This window comes from Camelus dromedarius, chromosome 2 (assembly GCF_036321535.1).
Source record: "Camelus dromedarius isolate mCamDro1 chromosome 2, mCamDro1.pat, whole genome shotgun sequence".
Taxonomy (NCBI): Eukaryota; Metazoa; Chordata; class Mammalia; order Artiodactyla; family Camelidae; genus Camelus; species Camelus dromedarius.
In genome coordinates, this window is record NC_087437.1 from 48127115 (window position 1) to 48152473 (window position 25359).

The following is a 25359-nucleotide window of genomic DNA, read 5'->3' on the forward strand; positions in this document are numbered from 1 at the left end:
TGGAGATTGATTTTAGTAATTCCTGTGAATGGGGAGGTTTAAGGAGACGGAAAGAGATACACTGTTGAGAGATTTTCTGTGTGAGGTGTTGTGAGTCCCCACCCCCAACACCCCGCCCCAGTCACCACTGTCAGGAAACTTCATTAATGCTCTGCAGGATTCTTCAAAGCTACGGCATCTGACTGCCGTTTCTTTGAAATGACACTAGATTGGACTGTGTGGGGCTCCAGTTCTATGCAGGTAAGATGCTCTCTATATAGGATTCATTTCCTTCTAAAGGAACAGCAACCTTAATGCTCCATTTTTATTCTGCCAATATTTTTAGAGCAAACTAGAACTCCTTAAGAATGGCATGGAGTCAATCCTCAGAGACTTAATTTAGAGAAATTTCTCCCACATTTATTGAAGATTAAAGAAACTAATACATTTGTACAGTAGTGTGAGCTCATTATTTTAGTACAAAGAATGATCTTCTAGCACCCAAGAGAAATAAGTGACTTAGTACCGCTGTGTTTAGAGGCTCTAAGATGTAAAAGATGAAAGGGAAGGAGTATTAGCAACCTTCTCTCTTTCCCCAGATCATTTACTGAGTGCTTACTAGGTGCCAGATGCTATGGAGACAGGATGGATGAAGAAGAGATAATCAACGGTCCTCACACTTGGGGAGACGGAAGTCATGACTGACACAGTGGATAAAATACAGTGTGAAAAATGACATCTGGTAGAAGTGTGCCAAGACTGGGACACAGGATCAGAAGTGCCCTTTATTACTTATTGTAGGCCAAGTGGCACTGTAAACATTAAAGACGGGTTTATTTTATTGCGGTAAAATATGCATAACATAGGGCAGCACTTGCCATTTCAGCCATTTTTAAGTGTACAGCTCAGTGGCATCAAGTATATTCAAACTGTTGTGCAGCCATCACCACTGTCTCTCTCCTCAACTCTGTCATCTTCCCAAACTAAAACTCTGTACCCATTAAACACTAATCTGCGTCCCCTCCCCCCCAAGTGCCTGGCAACCACCATTCTTTCCGTCTCTGTGGACTTGACTGCTCTAGATTCTTCCTATACGTGGACACATACAATGTTTGTCCTCCTGTGTCTGGCTTATTTCACTGAGTATAACTTTATGGTAAGCATTTAACTGCAGTATTCATGTGATTTTTACACCTCTGTTGGGTTGGTAGCATTTCTACCATTTTACAGATGAGATCATTGATGATCGGAGAGTTACTGGCTCAAAAATCAGATAATCAACAGCAAAGCTGGGATTTGAACCCTGGTCTGCGTGGTGCTAAAGCCTTTGCTACAACACTGATTCATCCCCTAGGGAAGAGGGGGGCGTCAGGGGAGCTACAAAAATTCAGTCAACCAACCAAACCACCAACCCACCCAGAGCTTTCTGATACAGCTCACACTAGTTATAGGATTAGGAATCCCTCCCTTTGGAAGTAACAAGGTTATTAATCAGTTATTTCAGAAAGAAGGTTGACAAGAGGAAGAGGGTCTAAGGTTCACTCCGCTTTTCACAACTGGGAGAAAAACCAGTTGTGGTAAATACATCTATTACCATATGGAATCCTCCCAGAAAGTGCCTGCCAGACTGCAGATAATTGTAACAGCCTTTTATGTAGCTCCAAACAAACAAGAGCCACATTTTCCCTCCCAGGACTCCTTTCTGAGGCGGATACTTTACAGGTTCGGACCTTTTAGAGCCCGCCACGCTGGAGCCGGAGGAGGGCCGCTCCCAGGGCAGCGCACAGCAGGCTGCTTGGGAGAGGGATGTGTCCGGGAGCGAGAGCAAAGACAGTACTCAGGGGTCGGGGTCGGGGTCGGGGTCGCAGTGACCATCGGCGCGCCTGGAGCCTCTGACTGCCGCCTCTTTGCCTGTGCCCAAAGCCCTCAGCTCTCACCTCAGAGTGATGAAATCCCCTCCCCTCGGAATCTCCTTGTCCTCACCTGCCTCATGCTGCACCCAGATTCCCTCTCCCTACTCAGGCCCAGGAGACGGATGGTTTCCCCAAGCTCCTGCTTTCCCTGGGGTGCACACATTGAGGGTGACGGGCAGGGACAAGGCTCATCTCCCAGCCTAGCCTCCCAGACACCACACCCTGCTTTAGCCCCTGGAGGCAGGCTGCCTCCTGTGATAGGAGCTAGAACAATCAAAAGACACAGCGTTAGGCTGACCTTTTCTTTTTCTCCCCATTCTGCCCGTTTATGTTAATTACAGCAGCTATAATGGAAAGAGCATAACATTTTAGCATCAGGAGGCCTGGGTTCCAAGTCTGTCTCTATTAGTTACAAGCTGGGTATCTCTGAACAATGCACTAATGTCCCCTGAACTCGACTTTTCTCACCTGTCAAATGGGGATAATAATACTGACATCCAGGGTTGTTGTGTAACAATCAAAGTGTAGAACACATACCAAAGCACTTGCAAAAATAAAGCACTATGAAAGAGGTTTTTTTTCTTACTGTATTTACTTTTAGGACCATACTTAATTTTCTATTTATGGCGCATGAAGGTGACCCTGAATACAAAGCAATATCTTTGTATTAAGTTAGCTCCACCATCAGCATTTGTATTGTGTGGCCACTGACTGTATGCCCAGTGGTCACCTTGGCAGTGGGGAGGGGAAACAAATCATCCCATCTTTTAGCACAGAGATAGCCAAGCCAATACTTACTCCTTACATAAATGAGTGAATTGTTCATTTGTTGCACAATGAATCACATCTACTTCCTCATTTCCTAAAATGAAATCACCTAATGAATTGGATGAACAAAGATGAAAACTGGCTTTTAATTCATTTATTCAAAGTATTTAAATGTGTAACAATTAGCCTGCAGTAAATTACTGTGAGGAGAACAGAAACTCATGTTCAATTAGTCAAATTCTTTGCTATAGTGTTTAGACATAGAAACTCAGTTTCTGCCCACTGAGGCTAATTCTCTGGGAAGCGGAATGCAATCTGAATTCTGTGAGCGATGATTCTTCCACCATGTGAAGAATCCCAAAAAGACAGATGAGGTGGTGCATGCAAAGCATGTGACATCTGTGGCCCACTGCTGTCATTATGGATGAGAAGGAAAAACAAGGCTTGAATTCTTAGATGCTTAAGTCAGACAAATGTCTCTTGAAGGGCTCAGTCACAATTCTCAACACAATGCTTAATTCTACCAATTCTAGATCTCCAACTCCTTTCTCCTTTCTCCATCAACTATTCAAATTCCCTGGGCAAAGCCGAAAGAAACAGGACCAGATAAGGCTTTCTGGTAAAACTGGGTAACTCAAATATTTAGCACAAGAGATGCTTAATTTCAGTGGGACTCTCAATAAACTTTCCAGAAGAATACGTCCTCCCCCCAAAACTATAATGACTGAAAAATTTGTAAATGTAAGCCACTCAAATTACAGTTATGAATGCACACTTATGAACACACAGCCTACTTTTCCATATAAAAATAAGTCATAATATCAATATCTTTCATCAGGAGTTATTCCAAATTTTATAGACTAGAGAGAATACACCAGAAATTTTAGAAATATAAGTCCACATCAGTTCCTGTTGGAAGAGCAGCTATTAACTTGGACAACAGCAGGTTGCTGCCTTCAGAGATGCATGGGAGATGCGATGTTTGTACTCAACTCAGCCTCCTAAGAAGAAACTTTTATTCAACAAGAATCAAAAGACTCTGGTCCCTGCTAGAAGAGCTGGAGCAGTCTGGGAACCTGAGTTCAAATCTAGTCTTGAATACTCAGGCAGTTTCCTTAGCCTCTCAGGCTGAGGGGTCATCATTTGTGAGAACGAGGGTACAACTGCTCATCTTACAGTGCTGCTGCGTGGGTTAGATGAAACGCCTGAAAGATCTAGCACGGCCTGGCCTGTGCCAGGGGCTTAATCAGTACCAGTTGCCCTTCCTCTTCCCTTCCCCTTCCTCTAGTTTAGTTAATTATGCTCTTCAAATGATCATATCCCATGTTAGACTGGTATATTGAGTTTATAAGCCAATTCTTGTAAATCTTAAAAGATTTCAACTTATGCCAATTTTAAGGCACAGTTAACAATTTTTCTGCTATTTATCAAGAAAGGAACACAAACTTATTGAGCACCTGTGACACACTCATAACAATCTGCAAGCTCCATTTCTATACATGCAGAAACAGGAACCCGCTGAAATGAAGGGAAATGCAAGATTACAAAACTAGTAAGTGGCAGGATCAGGACTTAAACTCATATCTCATAAGCTCTCCCTCTATGTCCTCTTCACAATGCAAGACTGCCTCTCAATATGTTTGTTTCTTGGTATTTTACTGTAATGCTGACCTCAAAGTCACATTTGAAATGAGAAAAGGTGTGCAGTGCTTGCACTCAGAACATCTCCTACCTTATTTTCTGCTTTAGAAATGACAGAGTGAAAAACTTAAGACAATTTGCAACTGGCTCCCTTAGGATTTGATTGGATGGGAACAAGTTAACTGCTGTCCTTGTATCACAACCCCAGGAACCAGGGAGGGGCTGGTGAATGGGAGTTCTTAGGTTGCTTTGCTTTTTCTTGTTGTGGTTTGGCCAGTGTGCAGCGGGCTAATGCTGGAGCGCTGGGACACCAGGGCTGGGACAGATTTCCTGAGTGATGACTCAGGATTCCAAGCTGGTGTCCCCACTGAGGGAGGATATTTGGCACAGTCATTAAAAGCACAGACTTTTAATTTCAGTTAAAGTCCTCTCTCTATCACTCACTCTCTTGTGCCCTTGAACAAGTATCTCAATCTCGCTAAGTCTCAATATCCTCATCTTTTAACTGGGGTTAATGGCACTACTTCTCAAGGTTATGACAAAAGTTAAAGGACAAATGTATATAAACCTGCTAATGCGACACCGGGCTAGTGAGGACTGCAGCCTCCTCCACCAGGGTCCTGCATCTTGACAGTTCCCACAGTGCCCAGCACAGTGCATGGCACATACTAAAGGCTCAGTAAATGTTTAACAGAACAGTACCTTCTGTCCCTGGGGAGGAGCTTTTCTTTAGGAGTGCTGCAGCATTCTCTCTGCTCAGCACCCTGTTCTTCTGGTGCAGAGTTCCTCTGCTGGGCAGCTCTGATGGCAAGGTCTATTAAACATACCAGATCAGAATCCTCCTCCTTCCTCTGTCACTCATTCATCTCAGTTATCCCACTCAAGGCCACACAGTATAGTCTTCTGCATCTTCTATGTGGTTGCAGAGTGAAATTGCATGACTATGGTATTTTTCAAAGTTGGAAAAGAGAAAAAAAACCTGAAAAGCTGGTGGCCCACAAGCCAAATTCAGTGTGTCTTGTTAACCTGCAATGTTTGAAAAATTCTGCATCTGAATGTTCTCACTGGGGCATCCATTTCTAGTTTGCCACAGTCCTCACCAGCCCCTACTGCATTACACACAGCTTCACTCTTTTAAACGGCCTACCCTCTCCCCTACCTCTGATTTTATGGCGCAGGGTGAGCACAAAGAGGAAGTGTTTTGAAATCACAATGATCTGAACTTGAATCCAGGCTCTTCCTGGCTGTACGATACAGGGTAAGTGGACTAGCCCCCATGAATCACAGTTTCCTCAATAGTAGACAGGTTGCTCTCACCTGCTTTGCAAGATTGCTGTGAAGATTAAATGAAATAGTGCCTAGAACAGTGCTGGGCACAGGCAGGGACTTAGGAAATACAAATTCACTGGACAACAGCTCTTAATCTTCCCACAGAAATTCCTTGTTTACAGGTCCAACATGGAGACTGAAGAAAGAAATATTAGAGATGAAAAAGTTGGGTGAGGAACTATGTTGGAATAGAATTAAGAAGAAGATAAAACAACCAGTTCCCAAAGCACACATGGACTCTTAACTACTCCAAGCAGGGTCAGTAACAGGGTTTCAATGGCTACTGAAAAGGCAGAAGCCCAGGGTGAGGTGAGCCAGAGCTGAGCCCAACTCCAGACCAATTAAGTCAGAAATCCTGTAGGTGGGACCCAAGCATCAGTCTTTTTTTTTTTAAAAAAAGGCCTCAGGCTGTGTCAGCGTGCAGCTCTGATTAAGAACCCAGGAGCTGGAGGCTTTCCCACCAACACAGTACACAGCACCAGAAAGACTTTCCAATTAGTGGAGGCAGCTTTTGCCAATTCAGGCTCTCCTGGACACCAGGGGCCACTTCTAAACTGTGCGAAACAGAGCTGGGATATACAAGGATTTTTGCACTGACAGAAAGAGAAGGATGAATGAGCAATATCTGACATGAATTATTATTTCTGTGGGCCAGTGTCAGCAGCAGAGGGTACGCATTGAGCAGCCCCTGGCTGTGTGGGGTTTCATGGTATTTGAGAAATGGACCTCCTCCTTTGGGGATTTTCAATTGGGTAGGAGCTCTCACAAACTAAGGAGCAGGTCAGACGTGGCAAATCCCTTACTGAGGCATCGAGAAAGTGCACTCATTTGACAAACTGGTAGTGTCTTCCTCAGATCCATGCACTAGGTATATTTGTCTATTAGAAATGGGGTTGAAATTCCCAGGCATTTAAAAATGTTTTAAGTCTTAAACTTAAAAGGTGATTAGTAGTTATTAGTAGTTATATTATTATACTTGACATTAATTGATCACCTACCATGTGCCAAGGATACACTATTTCTAACTCTCATGCCAACTACATGAGGCAGGCATGACTATTCTCATTCAAAGAAAACTTTTAGGGAGGTTAAGAAACTTGTCCATAATCACAGCCAGAAAGTGGCCAAGTCAGGATTAAAACCCAGGTTTGTTGAAACACTTATTCTATTCAGTTGCTTGATTCTCTGAAACAAACCAGAAAAAATATAGAATACTGATATTAAGTAAACAGCATTCTTTGCCTGTAGTTCCCAATTTTTTACAATAACTATATTTTACATGTTATAATCTGGAGTTTTTTTTTTTTTGAGGAAGGAAAAACTAAATGCTAAGTACAGGGATCAGATCTATTATTTAGAACTCTGTTATTAATCAGATGCTTTTTCTGAATTAGAAGCATTAACATCCAGGAATAAATAGAAATGTACTCAACTTTTCATAATTATAAGTACATTTTATGCATTTATATTTCAGAGCAAGGGACCTGGAAGTTCAGTCCACTTTTTCATGATGGTCTTTGCATCTGAGACACTGACACCTCCTAAAGTTATTAAACCATCAAACTTCACAAAGGAAGAGGCAGACAGAACCCTGATGCAATCCTTATTTAGCAAACTGTCTTCCTTCCTGTAGGATTTTAGCTTCTGTTTGGTCTTTTTCTAAAGCATCTGCTAAAAACAGCTGGGCTTCCCTCTCTCCTGTTTATGGTCAGTAAGGTGAGAAGTTATGAGGAGGAAAATTAGAATTTGGAAATGGGTGCTGACAGAGTTGTCATCTCACCAGAGAAGATGAATGAGGAGACAAACAGGAACGCAGCACGGGAGAAATACAATTAGGTGTGCGGAGCCCAGGAGAGAATCAGAGCTCAGCGAAATTTCCTCCCTGCAGGAGTTACCAATTCAATCCTGGGAAATTATAAATGATGCTACCACTCTTAAAGCTGGGTAGGTGCAGGCTACATTTCTCACCTTCTCTCTCATCCCTCAGCCCCACCAGCTGCTGATAAAACAAAGTACCAAACAAAAGGAATGCCTACCTCAGATGTTCCCTCTATGGAAGCACAGGACTCTTTTATTAATCTGCAGCCACTAAAGCTATTAATGCTCATTGTTAAAATGCACTTTTAACACAATTATACAAACTGGCAACTAAGAAGTTTTTAAGAAACATTTTTGCTGATGTTGATTTTAAACACAAGCAATCAGTATATCTAGATTCATGGCAAGAGACTTTAATAATATTTAAAGGCCACACAAACAGTAAGCAGACCCTACCACTAGCTTTTTTGCTTCTAATTCCATTATATCTCTTCTATTTAGAGGAAACACATGGCTTTATTGATAGCTGATGTTTGGAAGAACACTATTTCAGCTTGATTAGTTATACATAGCTTTCTCATTTTTTTACTTTTAGTCAGTTTGGTTGTATTTTATTTTTAAAAATTGTTTTTGGGAGAATTAATGAATTACCAAATACAGAACTGGAAAGGACAGACAAGTAGTTTAAAAATCACTTATTATTCCAGCATTCAGAGATAATCACCTTTAATAAATTAGAATGTTTCCATAGAGTCTTTTTTGCTAAGCATGTTTTAACACAGTTGGATCTTTCCAAATTTTTATCTTGCATTTGTGTTTTGCTTAATATGTTGCAAGCATTTTTTTAATGCCAGTATAAATTCTGTTAGCATGATTATAGCTAAAAGTGGGCAAGGGACTCAAAATATCCCCAATGGTAAAATATTTTGCACAGGTAACCCCCTTTATCTACCTTAATCTTCTGGAAAAACTATGAAATTAAAAAGGGCTTTTGTGTTTCCCAACAGTGTTCATTCCATAGGTCCTAGAAGAGATATGAGGGGTAATCTCATCTGGCTATTGAGGAAATTTGCTGCTTCTTAAGTTCCGAAGACATTTCTTTTTTTGTTCTTTGTACCTGCCTTGGATAGCTTTATTGTTTAAGTTCTACAAGAACAAGCTCAAGAGTTAACTTTCAGTAAAAAAAAAAATCTGTCATGAATATAGGAGCTTTGGTGCCAAGAACGCGAGGAAAGCCTGGTGAAGTGAGCCATTTTTCCCATTTATCTTGAGGTCAGTTATGAGAAAAATAAAGGCATAGTTGTGTGCAAACTAGGAAACAGGACACTACATTCTTCATTTCTATTTGTTTCTTGTGTTTCCAGAGAAACCTTTGCCTGTGCAACTCCATTATTCAGCACTCGGCTTCTTCCAAATAATCTCTAAGTAGGGACTGGCAGTTCTGAAGCAGGTGTCCAGCAGGAGCTTTGTTTTGACCCTGACACAGTCCCATCTTTCTCTTTGCTGTCTGTGACTTAAAAAAATTCTTTTTAAAGAAGGCTCCCATGGGTGCTAAGTAATATACAGCAACTAATGATGGTATCTTTAAACAAAATGTTGTGCAGTTTAATTTTCTTGATGCCTTGTGGGAAGGCAGTTGGCAGGAAGAGCATGGGCTTTTGAGGCAAACTTTATTTTAATTCCATTTTTGCTGCTTTACTAGTTATGTGACACTTTTCAAGTTTCTCAACCCTTCTCAGCCTTGGGTCCTCCCTCCCCCCCAGATTGTTGTCTGGCACATAGTAGGTGCACAACAATGTTAATTCCCTTTATTCCCACCCCTCCCCAACTCCTGTCATAACAAAACTAAATTGGACATTTGGGAAATTAAAGTTTGATCCACCCAACTCTACCAATCTCATCTACTTATGCATGTGCTTATGCATGTGCTTAAAATGAACTCTGCCCAAGCTGACATAACTAAATTTCTCTGCACCCTGTCCCCAAATCTGGCCTCAACATGAACTTAAAACCTCATATATATGTTTTTATGGATTTGTTTTTTTCCTTACTGATGGGCAGGAAGTTCTGAGGAAGCTGATTGAGGGCCTTACTTGTGATGTCAGAAGTAGATTTCTAAAGAAGGAAGAATAATAAAAACTCACTGGTGGTTACTACTCTTTCATACCAGTATACTCTGAAATAATTGTTCCAAAGACAGTTGATTGATAGAGGGTCTGATTCTCTTCAAAGGTATACAGAGAGGTTCTAAATGTCATCTTACTTTGGGAGAGTTCTCCTTTTCTTTGGCACTTTGCTGAAGCTAATTAGGTTTCTCCATTTTGAGAGATATTATGTGACTCTTCTGCTAAAGACTCATAATGAGCTCTGCATGCTTTTCATTTTTATTTTAAAGAAGGCTCGGGTGTTAACAAAATTCATCTAAGAGGGCTTTTTCTAGTCTGGGGGACAGATACATTGTTTTTACTTGGAATATGCAATTTCTTGACTACTAAATAAAGTTTGGAAGCCTCAGCATAAGTTTTGCTTCTCCAGGAAAAAATTTTGCTCATTAAAAAAAAGAGAATCAGTAGTGATAAAAATACTAAAGTTACTTCTCTAGAACTATTTATCATGTCATCTTTTCAAGACAGTTGAAAAACAAATATGAAAGCTTATACACTTTTTCTCTTTATGATTAGAAAGTTATCAAAAGAATTATTCAAAAAGAAATGCAATATAATTCTGTCACTTGTAAATTCATAAAATTAAGCCACACTTTGCCTCCCTCCCTAGTATTACTGATCTAAAAATAATAGTTCTAGATGTGTTCATTTTTCTACAGGGGATCTCATCTTAAAATTACTGTTTAACACAAGAGATTGATTCATAACCACAGGGTCTTAGTGAGTGGCTTCCTTAAAGATGATACCATTTTGGATTTATTCACAGGAAGTAATCCTCTTGAGTGGCTCAGATGATTTTTTTGTTTGTTTGTTTGTTTTCTTTAAGAAATTCTTCCAGAATTCTTGTGAGATAGAAGTAGGAAAATATTATCACTTTGCTGATAGGGACATCGAGGCTTAGAGATTTATTCAAGGTCAAGGAGAAAGTCATTGGCAAAGCCAGAAACTTGAATACGAGCATCCTCACTGGTATTTTAGCTCTGCTAAAATAACTTCCTGTACTCTTTGGATCTGCATTAATGTAAGAGTTTTGCATTTTGGAACACAAGCAAAAATTTAAAAATCTAGAATGTTTACAAAAGACTATATATTCTAAAATGCATTCACAATGATTTATTTTTATCATTGCCTTTCAATATGAAGAAGTCATAGGACTTAATTCTATTACTCCACTCATATAAGTTGCTTAGACTTCAATATAGGTCTTATATATTATATATAGGTCTACATATATATTTTTGGCATAGGAATATCTTGGTGGGTCCATACATCTGTGTCCTCAATGCATATGGTACCATAGTAAATTATATCCCAAGTTATTTTTGGCTCTAACAATATTTAGTCAATTTCCCTTCTCAGCAAACTTAAAAATTCAAGCAAACCAAATTTATGCAAATCCATGTTTGTGATTCGGCTGTGGTCAGCCTCAGGAAGCAGAATCCTGTATAACTGCCATGTAGGATGTGATTTAAACTTGAGGTTTTAGAACAGCAGTGAAATGTGTGCGGTGGTGTCTCCAGTGACATTTAAAGGTGCAGCAGGGGTATGAAAAGACTGCAACGTGCAAATTCCCATAAATATGCATAATTCATGGTAAATCAGTATATGTCTAATCATAGCAACGTACATGATTTTCTTGTAATCCCTTCCTTTCCTTTTTAATTTGATAACTTGCACCCTGAAAGGAGGGAAAGATTTGAATGATCACACACAAGCCAGGGAAAGCTGTGGGGAAAAAAATGCCTAAGGATCACTTTGATTCAATATAAGGCAACCATTAAAATGATGTTTATAAAAACTAAATAATGATGTGGAAGAAAGGAGACTGGCATAATGTTACATTGATAGGCAGATACAAAATTTAATGCATACCAACTGCAACTATGCAAAAAAATTTAAATTATGCTTATGACTATGCAAAAATGGGAGAGGATGTAAAATGAAGAGTCCTTGGGAGCCATGGGTGGTACTTTTTATCTTGTTCAAAGTTTCTGATGGGGGTTTTGCATACTCATAAGCATAGTAACCAGTAAGATGGGACCTCCCAGGGTGACTGTCAGCCCTCTAGCCCAACAGGTAAGGCTTTGGGAGGAAGGCTAGGCGCTGCTTTTGGTTGGATGCAGGCATCACCAGGACCTTGGAGGGGCAGAGTTGTGGCCAGTGAAAGTCTGAAGGGGTGGCAGAATATCAATTCTCAGACCACTTTTCCAGATGGACAGGTAGGGAGTCTGGAGCTCTGCCAACAACCCTGGATAAACTAGCTCTCCTGAACAGTTCAGGCTGAGAAGAAAGGTCAGCCCCTGTGGGGCAGACGGGCACCCAGCAAAGCGACATTTCCAGAGCACAGCAATGTACTCTTGAACAGAAAGCTACTCAACAAATGCTGAAGCAATAGGCTTTCTTGTTTTGTTCCAGGCAGGCATGAAATTTTTCAAATGAGCACAGAGGTAATTCTAGGCACAAAGGAAGAATTTAACTTATCATGAGAAACACCTCAGATAGGATGACTCGAACACATGTAGCAATCTCAGTGCAGTACCTGCCTTTTGCTGGTTACCTTGCAAGGCTGTCTGATCACCTGGTCCTACTATTCTGTACAGTGCAGGGTCCCAACCACCTCAGAGGTGGGCATTTATGCAAGGACTGGGCAACCGCCCTTTTTCATAGGTTTGCTTTTGGGTATGTGCGTTTATGGGTATGTGTCTACGCATTCTCTGTATCTTTCTTTCTCTCTCTCTCTCTCTTCCTCTTTTACACACACACACACACACACACACACACACACACACACACACACACAGGAATACTGTCTTTTGAAGGGAGAATATTTCTTTTTCAGTTTACCCATCTTAATTGATATATGCTTTTCTTTATCCCTGTACATCTTTCCCTTCCAAATAGAAGGGCTTTCTCAGATTTTACCCTGTTACATTCCTAGCTCAGTAAAGATAGTAACAGATCTCCTTGATAAGTCAGGGAAGCATGAGGAAAGGATAACTTCCTAACTGTGAACTCCTTGGACCCAGGGCGGTCATGTATAGCTGCACAGCCTGAGCATACAGCACATCTCCTTTTGGGAGTGCAATGCAGCAGCGGGCATAAAACTCCTGCCTCAGCGTGCACTGTGAAATGGGGATGATGGTACCTACATCAAGGATTTGTTGGGAGGATTAAATGAATTAACATATATAAAGTGTTTAGAATAGGGTGTAGCACATAGTAAATGCTACATAAATGTGTGTTATTATTGCCCTATTCCAAAGGACGTTGTGAACAGGGCAGAAAAAAACAAACAAACAAAAGTAAAGTCTATTCCCAAAAAGAGGAAGGAGCGAATGGAAAAACAGAAAAATCTGAAAATCTATTGTTCTCAGGGTAAGACTGCTCATTCATTTAGTGAAAAATAAATTGCTTCTTTTTCTCCAGTGAAGACATACAAATGGCCAATAGGCACATGAAAAAATGCTCAATATTGATAATTATCAGAGAAATGCAAATAAAAACTACCATGAAGTATCACCTCACACCAGTCAGAATGGCCATCATTCAAAAGTCCACAAATGATAAATGCTGAAGAGGGTGTGGAGAAAAGGGAACCCTCCTATATTGTTAATGGGAATGCAGTTTGGTGCAGCCATTATGGAAAACAGTATGGAGATTCCTTTAAAAACTAAAAATTGAGTTATCCTATGATCCAGTAATCCCACTCCTAGGCCTATATCTGGAGGGAACTCTTATTCGAAAAGATACATGCACCCCAATGTTCACAGCAGCACTATTTACAATAGCCAACACAGTGTATAAACCTAAATGTCCATCGACAAATGACTGGATAAAGAAGTTGTGGTGTGTGTATGTATGTACATACATACATACATGTGTACACACACATACATACAAAGGAATACTACTCAGCCATAAAAAGATAAGATAAAGCCATTTGCAGCAATGTGGATAGAACTAGAGATCATCATACTAGGTGAAGTAAGCCAGAAAGAGAAAGAAAAATACCATATGAGATCACTTATATATGGAATAATAAGAAAAAAAGACACAAATGAACTTATCTACAAAACAGTAACAAACTCACAGACATAGAAAACAAACTTATGGTTACCAGGGTGGGAAGAGGGTGGGAAGGGATAAACTGGGAGTTCGAGCTTTGCAGATACTAACTACCATACGTAAAATAGACAAACAACAAGTTCCTACTGTGTGGCACAGGGAACTATATTTAATGTCTTGTAGTAACCTATAGTGAAAAAGAATATAAAATGGAATAGATGTATGTACATGTATGACTGAAACATGTTGCACACCAGAAATTGACACAACATTGTAAACTGACTAAACTTCAGTAATAAAAACTAAAACAAATTGCTTCAGTTTTTTAAAATGCAAAGTTTCCAAGGTTTTATATCTTCAGCTTAAAAGTTTAAGAATAATGAAGCCTGTTTGTCAGCTTTAATTTGTTTTATTCTGTACTAAACAATTTGATTAAAAAAATCCATCAACTGATGCACCATTGTTCTTTCTTTTTTTTTAGAAATTACTCCCATAGTTCACAAAAATTAATGTGTCAATTTTGGGACACATTTAAAGTTTAAAGATAGAAGCTGAGAGTGTAGGGAAGTGATAATTCGACAACCTTCGACTGGAAGAAAACTACTTCCACGCTTAGTGTTTTTCTACAACAGAATTCATTAATTATTCACAAATTATACAAATGAGATAATTTTGTTAGCAAAAAGTGATGAATGAATGTTTTTTTCTATTGAGAACATCCAACACAAAGCCGAGATGGTACATTCTCTCACCATTTCTTTAGTAAGTCACTTATTCATATGTTTCAAGAATGAGATCATTTGGTCAAAAAATACTATGACGAAGAATAAATAACAATTGTATTGAATGATCATTTGTGTGTGCATGTGTTTTTCCTAGATCACAAGACAGGAAGGAAATTTCACTCTGAAATGACCGAATCTTAGCGTTGTTTTGAAGAAAGGGAAGGAAGCCCCAATGGAGCATTAAAAACAAAACAAAACAAAACAGGTTTGCAAGAACTACGTTTCTGTGAAACCTGATATATGCAGTGTCAGAATAAGAGACACATTCCAGAGGCGGGGATCAGAGAGTGGGGCTGAGCAGGAAGGAAAAGACACGTACTGCAAAGTCTGGATGGCAGAGAAATAAAAGCACAACCACAAAAATGACAAGGTCAGGGCAATGGCAGAGCTCAGGCATCTAGGTCCAAAGTCAGGAGAGAAAGAAGGGGAGTTTACTCTCTAAATCCTCTCTGCTGTTTAAGTATCAAAATAAGAAAAAAGCATTTTTGTATGGTCTGTCTGTTCCTCAGTCATTTTTATTTATCAGATTTTGAGTTTGTAACATAAATCAATTCAGTATAAATATTGCTACCCACAACTGCTTTTCAAAGCCCTTATGACACTGGATGCTGATCGAATCAGCAATCAGGAGGGTTACATGCAGGGTTCATTAGACAAAGCGCTGGCAGCTCAATTCAGAATGGATGGATTTGGAAGCGAGAAGCTGAACAGTGGGCCAGGTTCACAATCCCCACAGCCACCTGAAAGGGAGATGAGCAGCTGATCCCAGTGGAGAAGACCTGAGAGGTGAGCTGTGCAAAAACCGTCTGCTTCAACATAGAGCAAACACCTTGCAAATCTCAAGGAGGAGCTTCGAATCCCACTTTTAAAATCCTTCATATCTGTACCCTGATATATACCGGAGAGCTGTCACAAAGTTTGTGAGAACCTCTTTATGAAGTAGGAAGCATCTCATATAGACATCCTTTCATAAAAGTCTATCAGACAAATTAATAGAGTTAGCTGCACACTTGAAATACACACTCTTCTCGAGTGATTTTTCTGGCTTGATTGGTATGCTTAGCTTACCAGCATGAGGGAGTTTAGAAGAAAGGATAAGAAGCAGTGAATTTAGGAAGGCAGTTCTAGGGGTAGATGATTGAAGCCAAGACTAGTGGCTACAGACCTGATTTCTAATATTCCCTGTGTTAAAAAATAACCTAGTGACGCAGTCAAGCTATTTCCCTACTCTAAGACTCAACTTCTTTTGGTTGAACTAGAACCAATATATTTAGAGTTCTTAGCAGCAGCACCCTTTCTTCAAACAAAACTCGTCTGCATCCTAGGGGCTGACTTGTTCTCGAAGGGTGGCATCACATACATGGACCCCTTCCTCCGTTCAACTGGGAACGGGTTCCACGGAGTACAATTAAAAACCACCAGGTTAGATTATCTTCTGAGTTCCTTCCAGCTCTATTGTCTACGGTTCTCAGCTTGACCAAATGAATCTATTTAAAAGGACAATACCACCAAAACACAAAACAAATCCCCAAACAACAAAACCAGTAAAAGCACAACAAACCTTCCACAGTGAAAGGTTGAATGGTTTCTTTTCAAGTTGTTTGTGCTCCAAATGGCTAAGTTTAAGCATCACTGTCCTTGGCTGTTATTTTCATATATCACATCATCTTTACTCTCAGCATGTCAGCTCTTGTCATTTCAATTTTGCATGTATTTTTGTCAGTGACTAAACATGCTGCCAGCACGTTTCCCCATTAGATTAAAAAAAAATGGGCCATTTGAAAATTACATAACATCAACATATTTTTCCAGCTTGGAAGTCCAGTTTTTTTTTTATGCTGCATATAATGAACATAGGCTGTACATTAATATTGTAAAATAAAGATATATAATGGCATTCAAGATATTTGTTGAACTTGAAGTGGTAACTCACGGTCTCTCTCTTGGTGATCACAGTTTTTAACTGAGCCCTGTGGTTCGCATTATTGTTTGGGAAACTGGAGAAGATGGACTGGTGGAGAAAAGCTGGGTGCTGGCTACTCCACCAGTCTGGTACCTTGTTTACTCTTTTTAGATGCTGAGTTGGTGAGAACAGAAGGTAGTAAAAACCCTGAACAGGTGGAAATATCAGCAGTATCTTCTGCTTCCAAATATTTGACCTACTCATTTTATCAGATAGGGATTCTTTATATTTTAGGGTAACCGGTTCCCTTTTGAGGTACTGAAAGCCATCTGACAACTATACCTAACGTCCATTATTTTAACCAGATGGACAACTAGGTTAGGTTAGTTTTCAAGGGAGAGGGTATAAAGTGGGAGAGAAACAGCAGGAGAGCAGAGGCCTACCCAGGTCCATGTCACCATCCTCCTCTCCTTTGATCTTAGAGTCTCATGACTATAACGGGTCACGAACTGGAACCCCACGGCTGTATACAGACCCAGACTGTTCTGTCTGACTACATGTTGCTATAAAACTTTTAAATTTATTATAAACATTCAAAAAGCAGCAGATCAATTGCTTCTCTTGAAAAATCAGTATATGTGGTGATTCTGAGCCCATTTCAACAAGAGAGCAATTATTTGAAGTTGGTAGGTGCTGTCTGCTCTAGAGGGGCCAGTGGGTGACATTAGCCACTGTCCTCCTCACTCCCTATTTTTCTCACAAACAGTCTATTCCCTTCATTTCTGTACTTGGTTGATCCAAGGAGGTATTTGTATCTACGACTTTAGAATAGACTTTATTTTTTAGAATTATTATAACTCAGTCTTGAAGAAATCCAAGGGGATTCTACACCTAATAAATCTAAGGGTTTTACCACCAACCCCAGCACCTATTACGCACCCACCACGCACTCTGCTAAGCATTTCTATATAGCAACTTACTTAATCCTAACAACTACCTTATGAAATAGGTAGTATTTCTTCATTGTATAGCAGAGCAGCCTGAGGCTCAGAGAGGCTGGTTGACTTTCCCAAGGTAATACAGCTGCTATCTGGCTGTAGCCTGTTTTCATTCAGATTCTGACTGTGAAGGCCCTGCTCTTGACCCTTGTGTAACAACTTTGCTAAATTCCCAGTGGCAACGCGTGCAGCGGCAGAGAAGCTGGCAGGCTCTCAAAGGCTCAGACTAGAGTACCTGGCCATGTCCTACAGAAGGCACGCAGATTGCTTACTGGTGAAGCAGTGGGAGGAAGCCAAGCGAAAATGTCGTGATGTAGCAACCAACTCGACGTGCAGGAAGCGTGAGCTGCTGGTGGAAAGAGCATGAGAGCAAACAGTGGTGGCCCTGGAGTCTGGACTTGGCTCTGACCGAAGGAGGCTGAGCTGGACACGAGGCTCTCAGAGAGGCATCCCCATTTGAACCTCACAACAGACGTCTGAGCCAGATGATATTATTCCATCTTACAGATGAAGAAACAGAAATGCAGAGAACTTAAACTGCTCACTCCAAGGTCTTCTGCATAGCAAGTGGCAAAGCCGAGACTAGAAACTAGGATAACAGCCTCTTTGTTTCTGGTCTCTCTCGCCTGCCTGTGTCACTCTACAACGAGTGGCCTTTTACCTTCAGATCTTTCTGACATGGCAGAAGACTCTAAAATTAAGATATTAGGTTGGCCCTTTTTGTTTTTCCTAGAATCAGAGGTGATGCCTAGGGGAATCGGTACACTAAACTGAAATGCATGAAGTGAAATAAAATAAAATAAACTCATCATTGTGAGTCTATAAGGAAAAAAATAAAGATACTTTGCATTACTGTGATTTCCACGCCCCCCAATTTCCAATTACCGGTTACTCAGAACTATTTTCATATTACCTAACATAAATAGATAATATCTTGGAATAAAACATGAGTGAAAGTGCCTTTATCTCAGTAATTTTTTAATTTAACCTGGTGCAAAACTTTCCCTTTGCCTTATACAATGTATATTGATGATAAATCTCTTTGCTGACAAAATGGCATTGATTGGACTACAGCAGTGAATCTTTCTTTACTCTGATCCTGATTTCAGAGAGACAGCAAATTTGGAAAGATTCAGTCTCTCTCATCACAGATAAATATGGTTTATTTTCATTGAACCATTTCTCATCCATCAATCTTTCCTGAGGAAGATGCCAATAAGCCTATGTCTGGTGTGAGCATAACGGGGGCAACCACAGTTGCATAATATGCCTGGTCCTGCCAGAGTCTTAGATAATCCTGCTTCAGAATCTCTGGGCTGCTCCCTTGTCTCTGTTCTGCAACTCTAGAGGGGGCTTCAGTTCTTAATGACCAATATGGAGTTCCAAGAAGGTACCCAGCGAGAGTGTTATACGTGACACCAAGAGACAGGGTCTCATTCTCTGTAGGTCTCCTCAGAGGTAAATGGGATCTGAGTTATATTTAAATTAAGTTACCACATTGATATGGCAAAAAAAAAAAAAAAAAGCACTGCCCAGATGGTGCTGAGGACAACAAGGCAGTGACACACATCACTCCCATCCCTTTTACTATTTATGAGTCCAAGAATCAGGCCAGCTGCTTAGATGGTGGTATGACCACACTAACTGTTAGTACCAGAAGGAAGCTCAGCATTCTTTCCCGTTAATCTGTTTTTCTCATTCTTCCATTTTTCTTTCATGTTGGCCTTTATTTTCGTCTTTAGGATTCATTCCTACAATGACCAGTAGGATAAAGTTACAATCCTCCTTAAGTGCTTATGTGCTATTAGAACCACAAGAGGGTGGCCATACTGTGTCTCTTCTTTTCCTTTGGAGAAAAACCACAGAAATTCTAGTTTCCACTGCTTTCTGCTCAGGCCTCTCCTACAAATGTAAAAGGAGACTCTCACAAAGGTTTTAAACTAGGAAAGGGATGTGTTGTCTCTCTCCATGGTGCTTCTCATGCCTGGTAGAGGCCCTCCCAGAGGAGGTGTGTAGGGAAAGGAAGGGTGAACAGATGGTAATAACCACCCTTCAGCTCTGCTTTTGTATACACTTTCTTTGAAGGGCATTTCTCTCCTAGCGAAGCCATATGAGCCAAAGAGGGAAATAAACAGTTAAGGCGTGTTTGTGGAAAAGGTTATCCCTGTGAGTGTTTGATAAATAAATACTGGTCAATTACAGTACTTCCCTAGTAGACAGTTATTTTATACAACTAGAGCATTGAAGCAAAACAGCCTCTTAATTTCCATCTATCAGTTGACAGGTAATGGGTGACATTAGAGAGCTGTGTAGGATGACGGACAGTGTATTGGACTAGACGTCAGGAGGGAAGGCTGGCTTCCAGAGCTCTCTCTGTACCTAACCAGGGACTTGGGGCAACCCAATTCACCTTTCTAGGTCTCAACATTCTTGTCTGCTAAATTGGGGGTGTGGGGTGGGGTTACAGACTGAATGTCTGTCTCCTCCAAATTCGTATGTTGTTGTAGCCCTACCCCCCAATGTGACCGTTGTAAGAGATAGGGTCTGTGAGGAGGTGATAATGGTTAAATGATGCCATAAGGATGGGGCCCTAAGCAGAAGAGGAAGAGACACCAGAGCTCTCTCTCTGTCTCTGCCATATGAGGATGTGAGGATACAGTGAGAAGGTGGTCATCTACAAGCCAAGAAGAGAGCCTTCACCAGAAACCAACCATGCCAGTGTGCTGATCTTAGACTTTCTAGCCTCCAGAGCTGTGAGAAATACATATGTGTTATTTAAGCCACCCAGTTTATGATATTTTATATGGGAAGCCAAGCTGACTAACAGGCGGTGATGATAGCTAATTAAAAAGATGATGGTTTACAGTTTATAAAGCACTTTAACAAATTTTATCTTCTTAGAGAAACTCTAAGAGGTGGGAAAAGTAGCGTATTATTTTACAAACAAGGAAGCAGAGTATTATTTGACAAATAAGGAAATACTTCACATCAAAGGCTACCACAGGATCACAAGGCTACTAAATGGAATTCAGTCAGACTGCAAAGGTCTTTCAGGCACCATTTGTTGTAAATGGCTGTGGTCTTTTGTTTTTAGCATCATTACAGTGGATGTCTGTGAATTTCAGTTTTCAGATTTCAGGTAATGCCCCGGTGAAGAATGGTAGATTTATTACAAGGCATACATGTATTTTTTCTCTTTAGAACTGCAATAGCTATTTCCTCTGACCCAGCTGTTCTCACAAAGTATGATCTGGGACCAGCAGTGGGAGCTGAGGACTCAGAAATGCAAATTCCTGGGCACCACCTCAACCTGCAGAATCCGAAACTCTGGGGGTGAAGCCCTGCAATCTGTGTTCTGAGAAGCCCTCTAGGGGATTCTGCAGCTGCTAAAATTTGAGAACCGAGATTCTGGTCTCTCTACACTTGTTCCCGTTGTAATGGGCTGACATTTGACATTTCCCCACCTTAGTGCACTGAAGAATATGCAGCTGCAACTCTGAGTCCTACAACCAACTCAATCCACGACATACTGTTAAAATCGGTTTGAAATGCTGGAATCTACAAGCGTGTCCTCTTTACAATGATAATACTCTATAATTTTGTGTCAGCCTTGGTTACCTTCTTTAAGTCTGCTTGGAACTTGAAAATATTTTAGAAACAAAGCTATCTTGGTCCAGCATATCATAAACTTTGAATTAGGCTGACTCTATTCTAATTAAAAACAGTAATTTAAAGTAGAATGAATTCATTATTTATTCAAAGTGTCTAATGTTTTCAATCACTTACTCAAGGTCCTTGACTGTCTACTCCCCCACCCCCATTCCCCATATCTCAGTAACTTGAGGGGAAATTCATTTGTAAATGAAATCTATTCCTAAATAAGATGCATCCCCTTCCAATCAAGAAAGTTTTAATAAGTAATAAAGACAATCCAAAGTATATACTTAAAATTTCTTTACATATCTATTCTAGAAAGTCAAATATAGAACTAATTCTATATATTTTATTATAATTATATATAAAATAATTGTATATACGTATATTGTATATGTTATATAATATACATATAATGAAATATATGTATATACTTATATCAAATGGGTTTTAGAGGCATGAAGATTTTTATTCATTGTTTCCTTTGATTGTTTTCCCATGCTTGAAGTTTAAAAGCTCTAGGGATTTCTGGAGGAAAATATGGACCTAAATGTCAATGTGACACATTTATATTTAAATGACTACAGAAGTGTGTGGATGTGTGTGATTACATATTAAATGGCATCTCCTATTACTTTAGGACATCAACACTGATCTAAGAATTCTCTAGAATGTTTTTGTGTGTATCTCAAAGAAATCTTGTCAATAACACTTCACAAAAAGAGAAACACAACATTGCCTCTTAAGAATAAAACCTGACACATTTCCAAAATTACTTTTCCTCATGTAGAAATAACACAGAAATCACTGTTTATTCCCTTGAATGTGGGCAGCCAGAGTGAACAAAATCCTCGTACTCTGTGCTGCTTCTGTTATTAATTTGCTTACACAGGCAAAATTGTGGGCTTTCTGTGGAAGTACAAGACTTGCAAATCACATGACCGATAAAATGGCATGTAGCTTGCACAGCATGTGTAGAGCCACAACTTCTGAATGGCAAGCTTAACGAGATTAGTAGACTTCTGCCCATCACAGCACCCCAACTATCTTGTTCATCTTCTTTAGATTTTCTTTTGGCACCATTTACTGAAAAAGCTTTTTGCAACTATATGAAGATTGCTAACAGACTTCTACCATGTTTCTGAAAAGACATAGGAAGACTAAACTGAACATAAAGATTCCTCCCAAAATACATATATTATATATAATATCTATGAGATGAAGCAATATCAGACAAATATATTTTACACACATCTACACACAGACAGACACACTTTTAATGTTGATCTCATAAACTTAGGAAGAATTTGTTGTAGTATTATAAAGGCTAATTAGAATGTTTTCCCAAATATTTTACTTTGAGGTGTCAACACTGTCATTGTTTCAACCTAGGATTTGCTCATTACATCAACACCAAATAAACCTTCCCCCAAAAGAAGGACTATTCTCACTGCCAACAGCAAACACCAAAGCCAACTCATATTCATAATTACTCATCTTTTGAAACATGTTTTGACATGAATGACTCAGCAAAGCTGGGTCAATGCCAGCTGGTGCCAACTGGTCCAATAGCACTGGAGGAAATATGATAACTATAGTAAGAAAAGCCTTATTTTCTGAAGAGGCAGGAAAGTGGGTTCTCTCTTTAAAAAGAGTCCGTATTAAACTTAGTTAATAAAATACGTTCAGGCACAACAACATAAACTCTGTGTAAAGTGCCACATTAAAAAAAGAACAATGACTCCCTTTTCTGACTCCCCAAATTTACTTAAAACAAAAAGAAGCTTTAGGGAAAAAAAAGAAAAAGCAAGCAAGCAAGCAAGCAAGCAAGCAAAGCAAAGCAAAGCAAAGCAAAGCAGCTTTGGGGGTAGAATGATACTAAAGAAGTCCAAAAAAAAGAGTAAGAATGTAACTGCTACATGAATAAGGAAGAAATAAAAAAACTTCATTTTAATAGAGAAATGTAGAGGTCTGTGTGTTCTCATAATATATTCAATTGTATTTTACTAGTTCGTTTGCCAGGGACGTCCAGTCCTTTAATCAGAATACCAGTCTACAGGGCAGGATCTATAGGAGATGAAGAGCACACCACCCCAAGTAATTATTCTGGCATAGTTAAAATGATAGCTAATAGCCTACCAGAGCACTCAGGCTCCAGTCCCACTTATCTTATTAACTGAATTGACAATTTGGCACTAAGTAGAGATATAGGGCCAAATCCAATCCTCACACCCCCTTCATATACTCAGTAGCAGGAGAGTAAAGACAAAGCAAGAGAAACATGAAGGTATTTTGAGTGAACACTGTAGAATGGACGTATTCTCCACCTTTTGGGGAGATGCTTTATTCAGTCGGTTTTTCCCAGGAGACCACTTCTGTTACCTCAGTTATTCCAGGCCTAACAAACAAGTCTGTAAGTCAATTGTTTCTGGTTCCTATCTTCTGATGGTCATTTTTCTTCTTCTTCTTCTTTTTTTTTTTTTTTTTCAGAAATAGACACAATGGCTCCTTTAATGCAATCACCACGATGCAAAACAAACTGCCTGGATAGGAAATTTTCCAAATTCAACTTGGCTTTCTGTAACTTGCTGACTGCTTTCTTTCTAACCTCTTCATCTGCTCAGATGCCTGCGAATTATTTCCCTATCTCTACTGAAGCTTACATCACCCTGAGAATCAGTGCCATTTACACATTAAATAGATGTGCAGCTATCTTGTCTCCCCTGATAATTAACAAAGACATTAAGGGCTAATGCCAATTCAGTGGCATGAACTGGATACCTTCCATTACCTGGTATGTCATTGTTTATGGTCTATTAAGCAGTTTTCATTTCACCTTATGGGCCCATATGAAATCCAACCTAGATATTTCTCAAATGACAGGCAATATTAAGGGATATTAAATATTTATTTTGGTTCTTTTTTTAAAAATCATCTCTAAATTTACTGCAGACAATCTGAGAAATTAAATTAGGCAACATCTATGTTTTAAACTTCTCAATTTTTAAAAGTCTTTTGTTCCCCACCCCCTAAATTATATTCATTGTTTTATAGTAATGGTGGTAGCATTTCTCATTTTCAAAATAATACACTTGAAAAGTTCTTGTTTAAATCTTTTTTTCCAGCCAAATTATTACTGATGTATTGATTCATTTTTCAAGTAGGACTTTTGATTTCCAAAAGTTCTCTTATCTTGCTCTGCTTTATTTTTCATCATTCGTACACACAGAACATACATAGTGACATTATGCAGGAGTCAGTGGATCAGAGGCATCATCTGGAGGCTTAGTGGCTCTCAAGATCTACCTTGTTATGCAGGCCTCAGTCAGACAGGCTAACCCAGCCTCCAGGGCAGGGCTGAACAATCTAAGTGCTTTGGTTGTCAAAAATCTACAGTGCAACAGCAGAAAATATACGGAAGCATTCACTTACCTGCTTCGGATCAACAATTATTTCCAGGTCTTCATCACTGCTTAGTTTTCCATATCCTTTTTCTTTACTTTTCTTGTGAAAGAATAATTTTAAATGATCATTTAGTTTCTTTCCATTAATAACATTAATTCCTACTTAACACTTTTTAAAGACAAAAGTATTTACTTAGCCTTGTTCACTGGGCATAATGCATCATGCTTTATGTCAGTCCCTCACGGACAACATCAAATATCTTTATTAAACTGCTGGCCTTTGCTTGGCCTCTTGCATCCAAATTATACCTTTAATGTGTTTCTGAATCTTGTTATGCTTCTTTTTTCAATTCTATATTTTCAGAAAAGATTCTTTAATGACTTGAGATAAATAAGCAATTTCTTAGAGTCCCAGCACATTTTTCTTAAAGACCGAAACCACATTTAGTACTTATACTATGTTTAAGACTTAAGTTATTGTTTTATTTTAATCCTTTATATATTTTTAAGAACAAGCAAGTATAACACAATTCAGATAATAAATCCTTAGATTTTCTACATTTGCTTATAAATCCAATGAAAACTAACTTTGGAAAAAACAATCCAGAAATAATTTTAAAAAGATAAATAATCTTCAAAATTAGGTAGTTTGAAAAGTTGGAAGAGTACAGACCATTTTGAAAAATGCACTTTATTGGCATTTTCTCCCCATCTACCCTCCCCATAGGAAAAGTTATAAAGTTAGGAAAGGACACAGATCATGACAACCATTTTACTGTTGTGTTACAGGAGAAAGATAGTATGTCTGAGCCTTTTTTTCCTTTTTCCCAGTGCACTGGTTAAAGGAAATATCAGAAACTACAGTTGCTTCTTCATAATTTCAGAAAGCATAGTACCTCTGTAGAGGACCAGTAAGAAAAAGAAAAGAAAATTCACT

The 25359-nt window shown here is 39.3% G+C and overlaps 1 protein-coding gene across 11 annotated transcripts in view; it reads right to left on the reverse strand.

The window, feature by feature from the left end:
• Positions 1 to 25359, reverse strand: part of PEX5L (peroxisomal biogenesis factor 5 like) — a 375321-nt gene that overhangs the window by 135311 nt on the left and 214651 nt on the right. For 7 of the 11 annotated variants that reach the window (XM_064493030.1, XM_010976245.3, XM_010976242.3 and 4 more), the window contains one exon: positions 24451 to 24522. The exons of the other annotated variants lie outside the window; for them this stretch is intronic. In XM_064493030.1, the coding sequence (XP_064349100.1) occupies positions 24451 to 24522 (72 nt within the window). The remainder of the gene's footprint in view (positions 1 to 24450; positions 24523 to 25359) is intronic. 11 annotated transcript variants of the gene reach the window in all.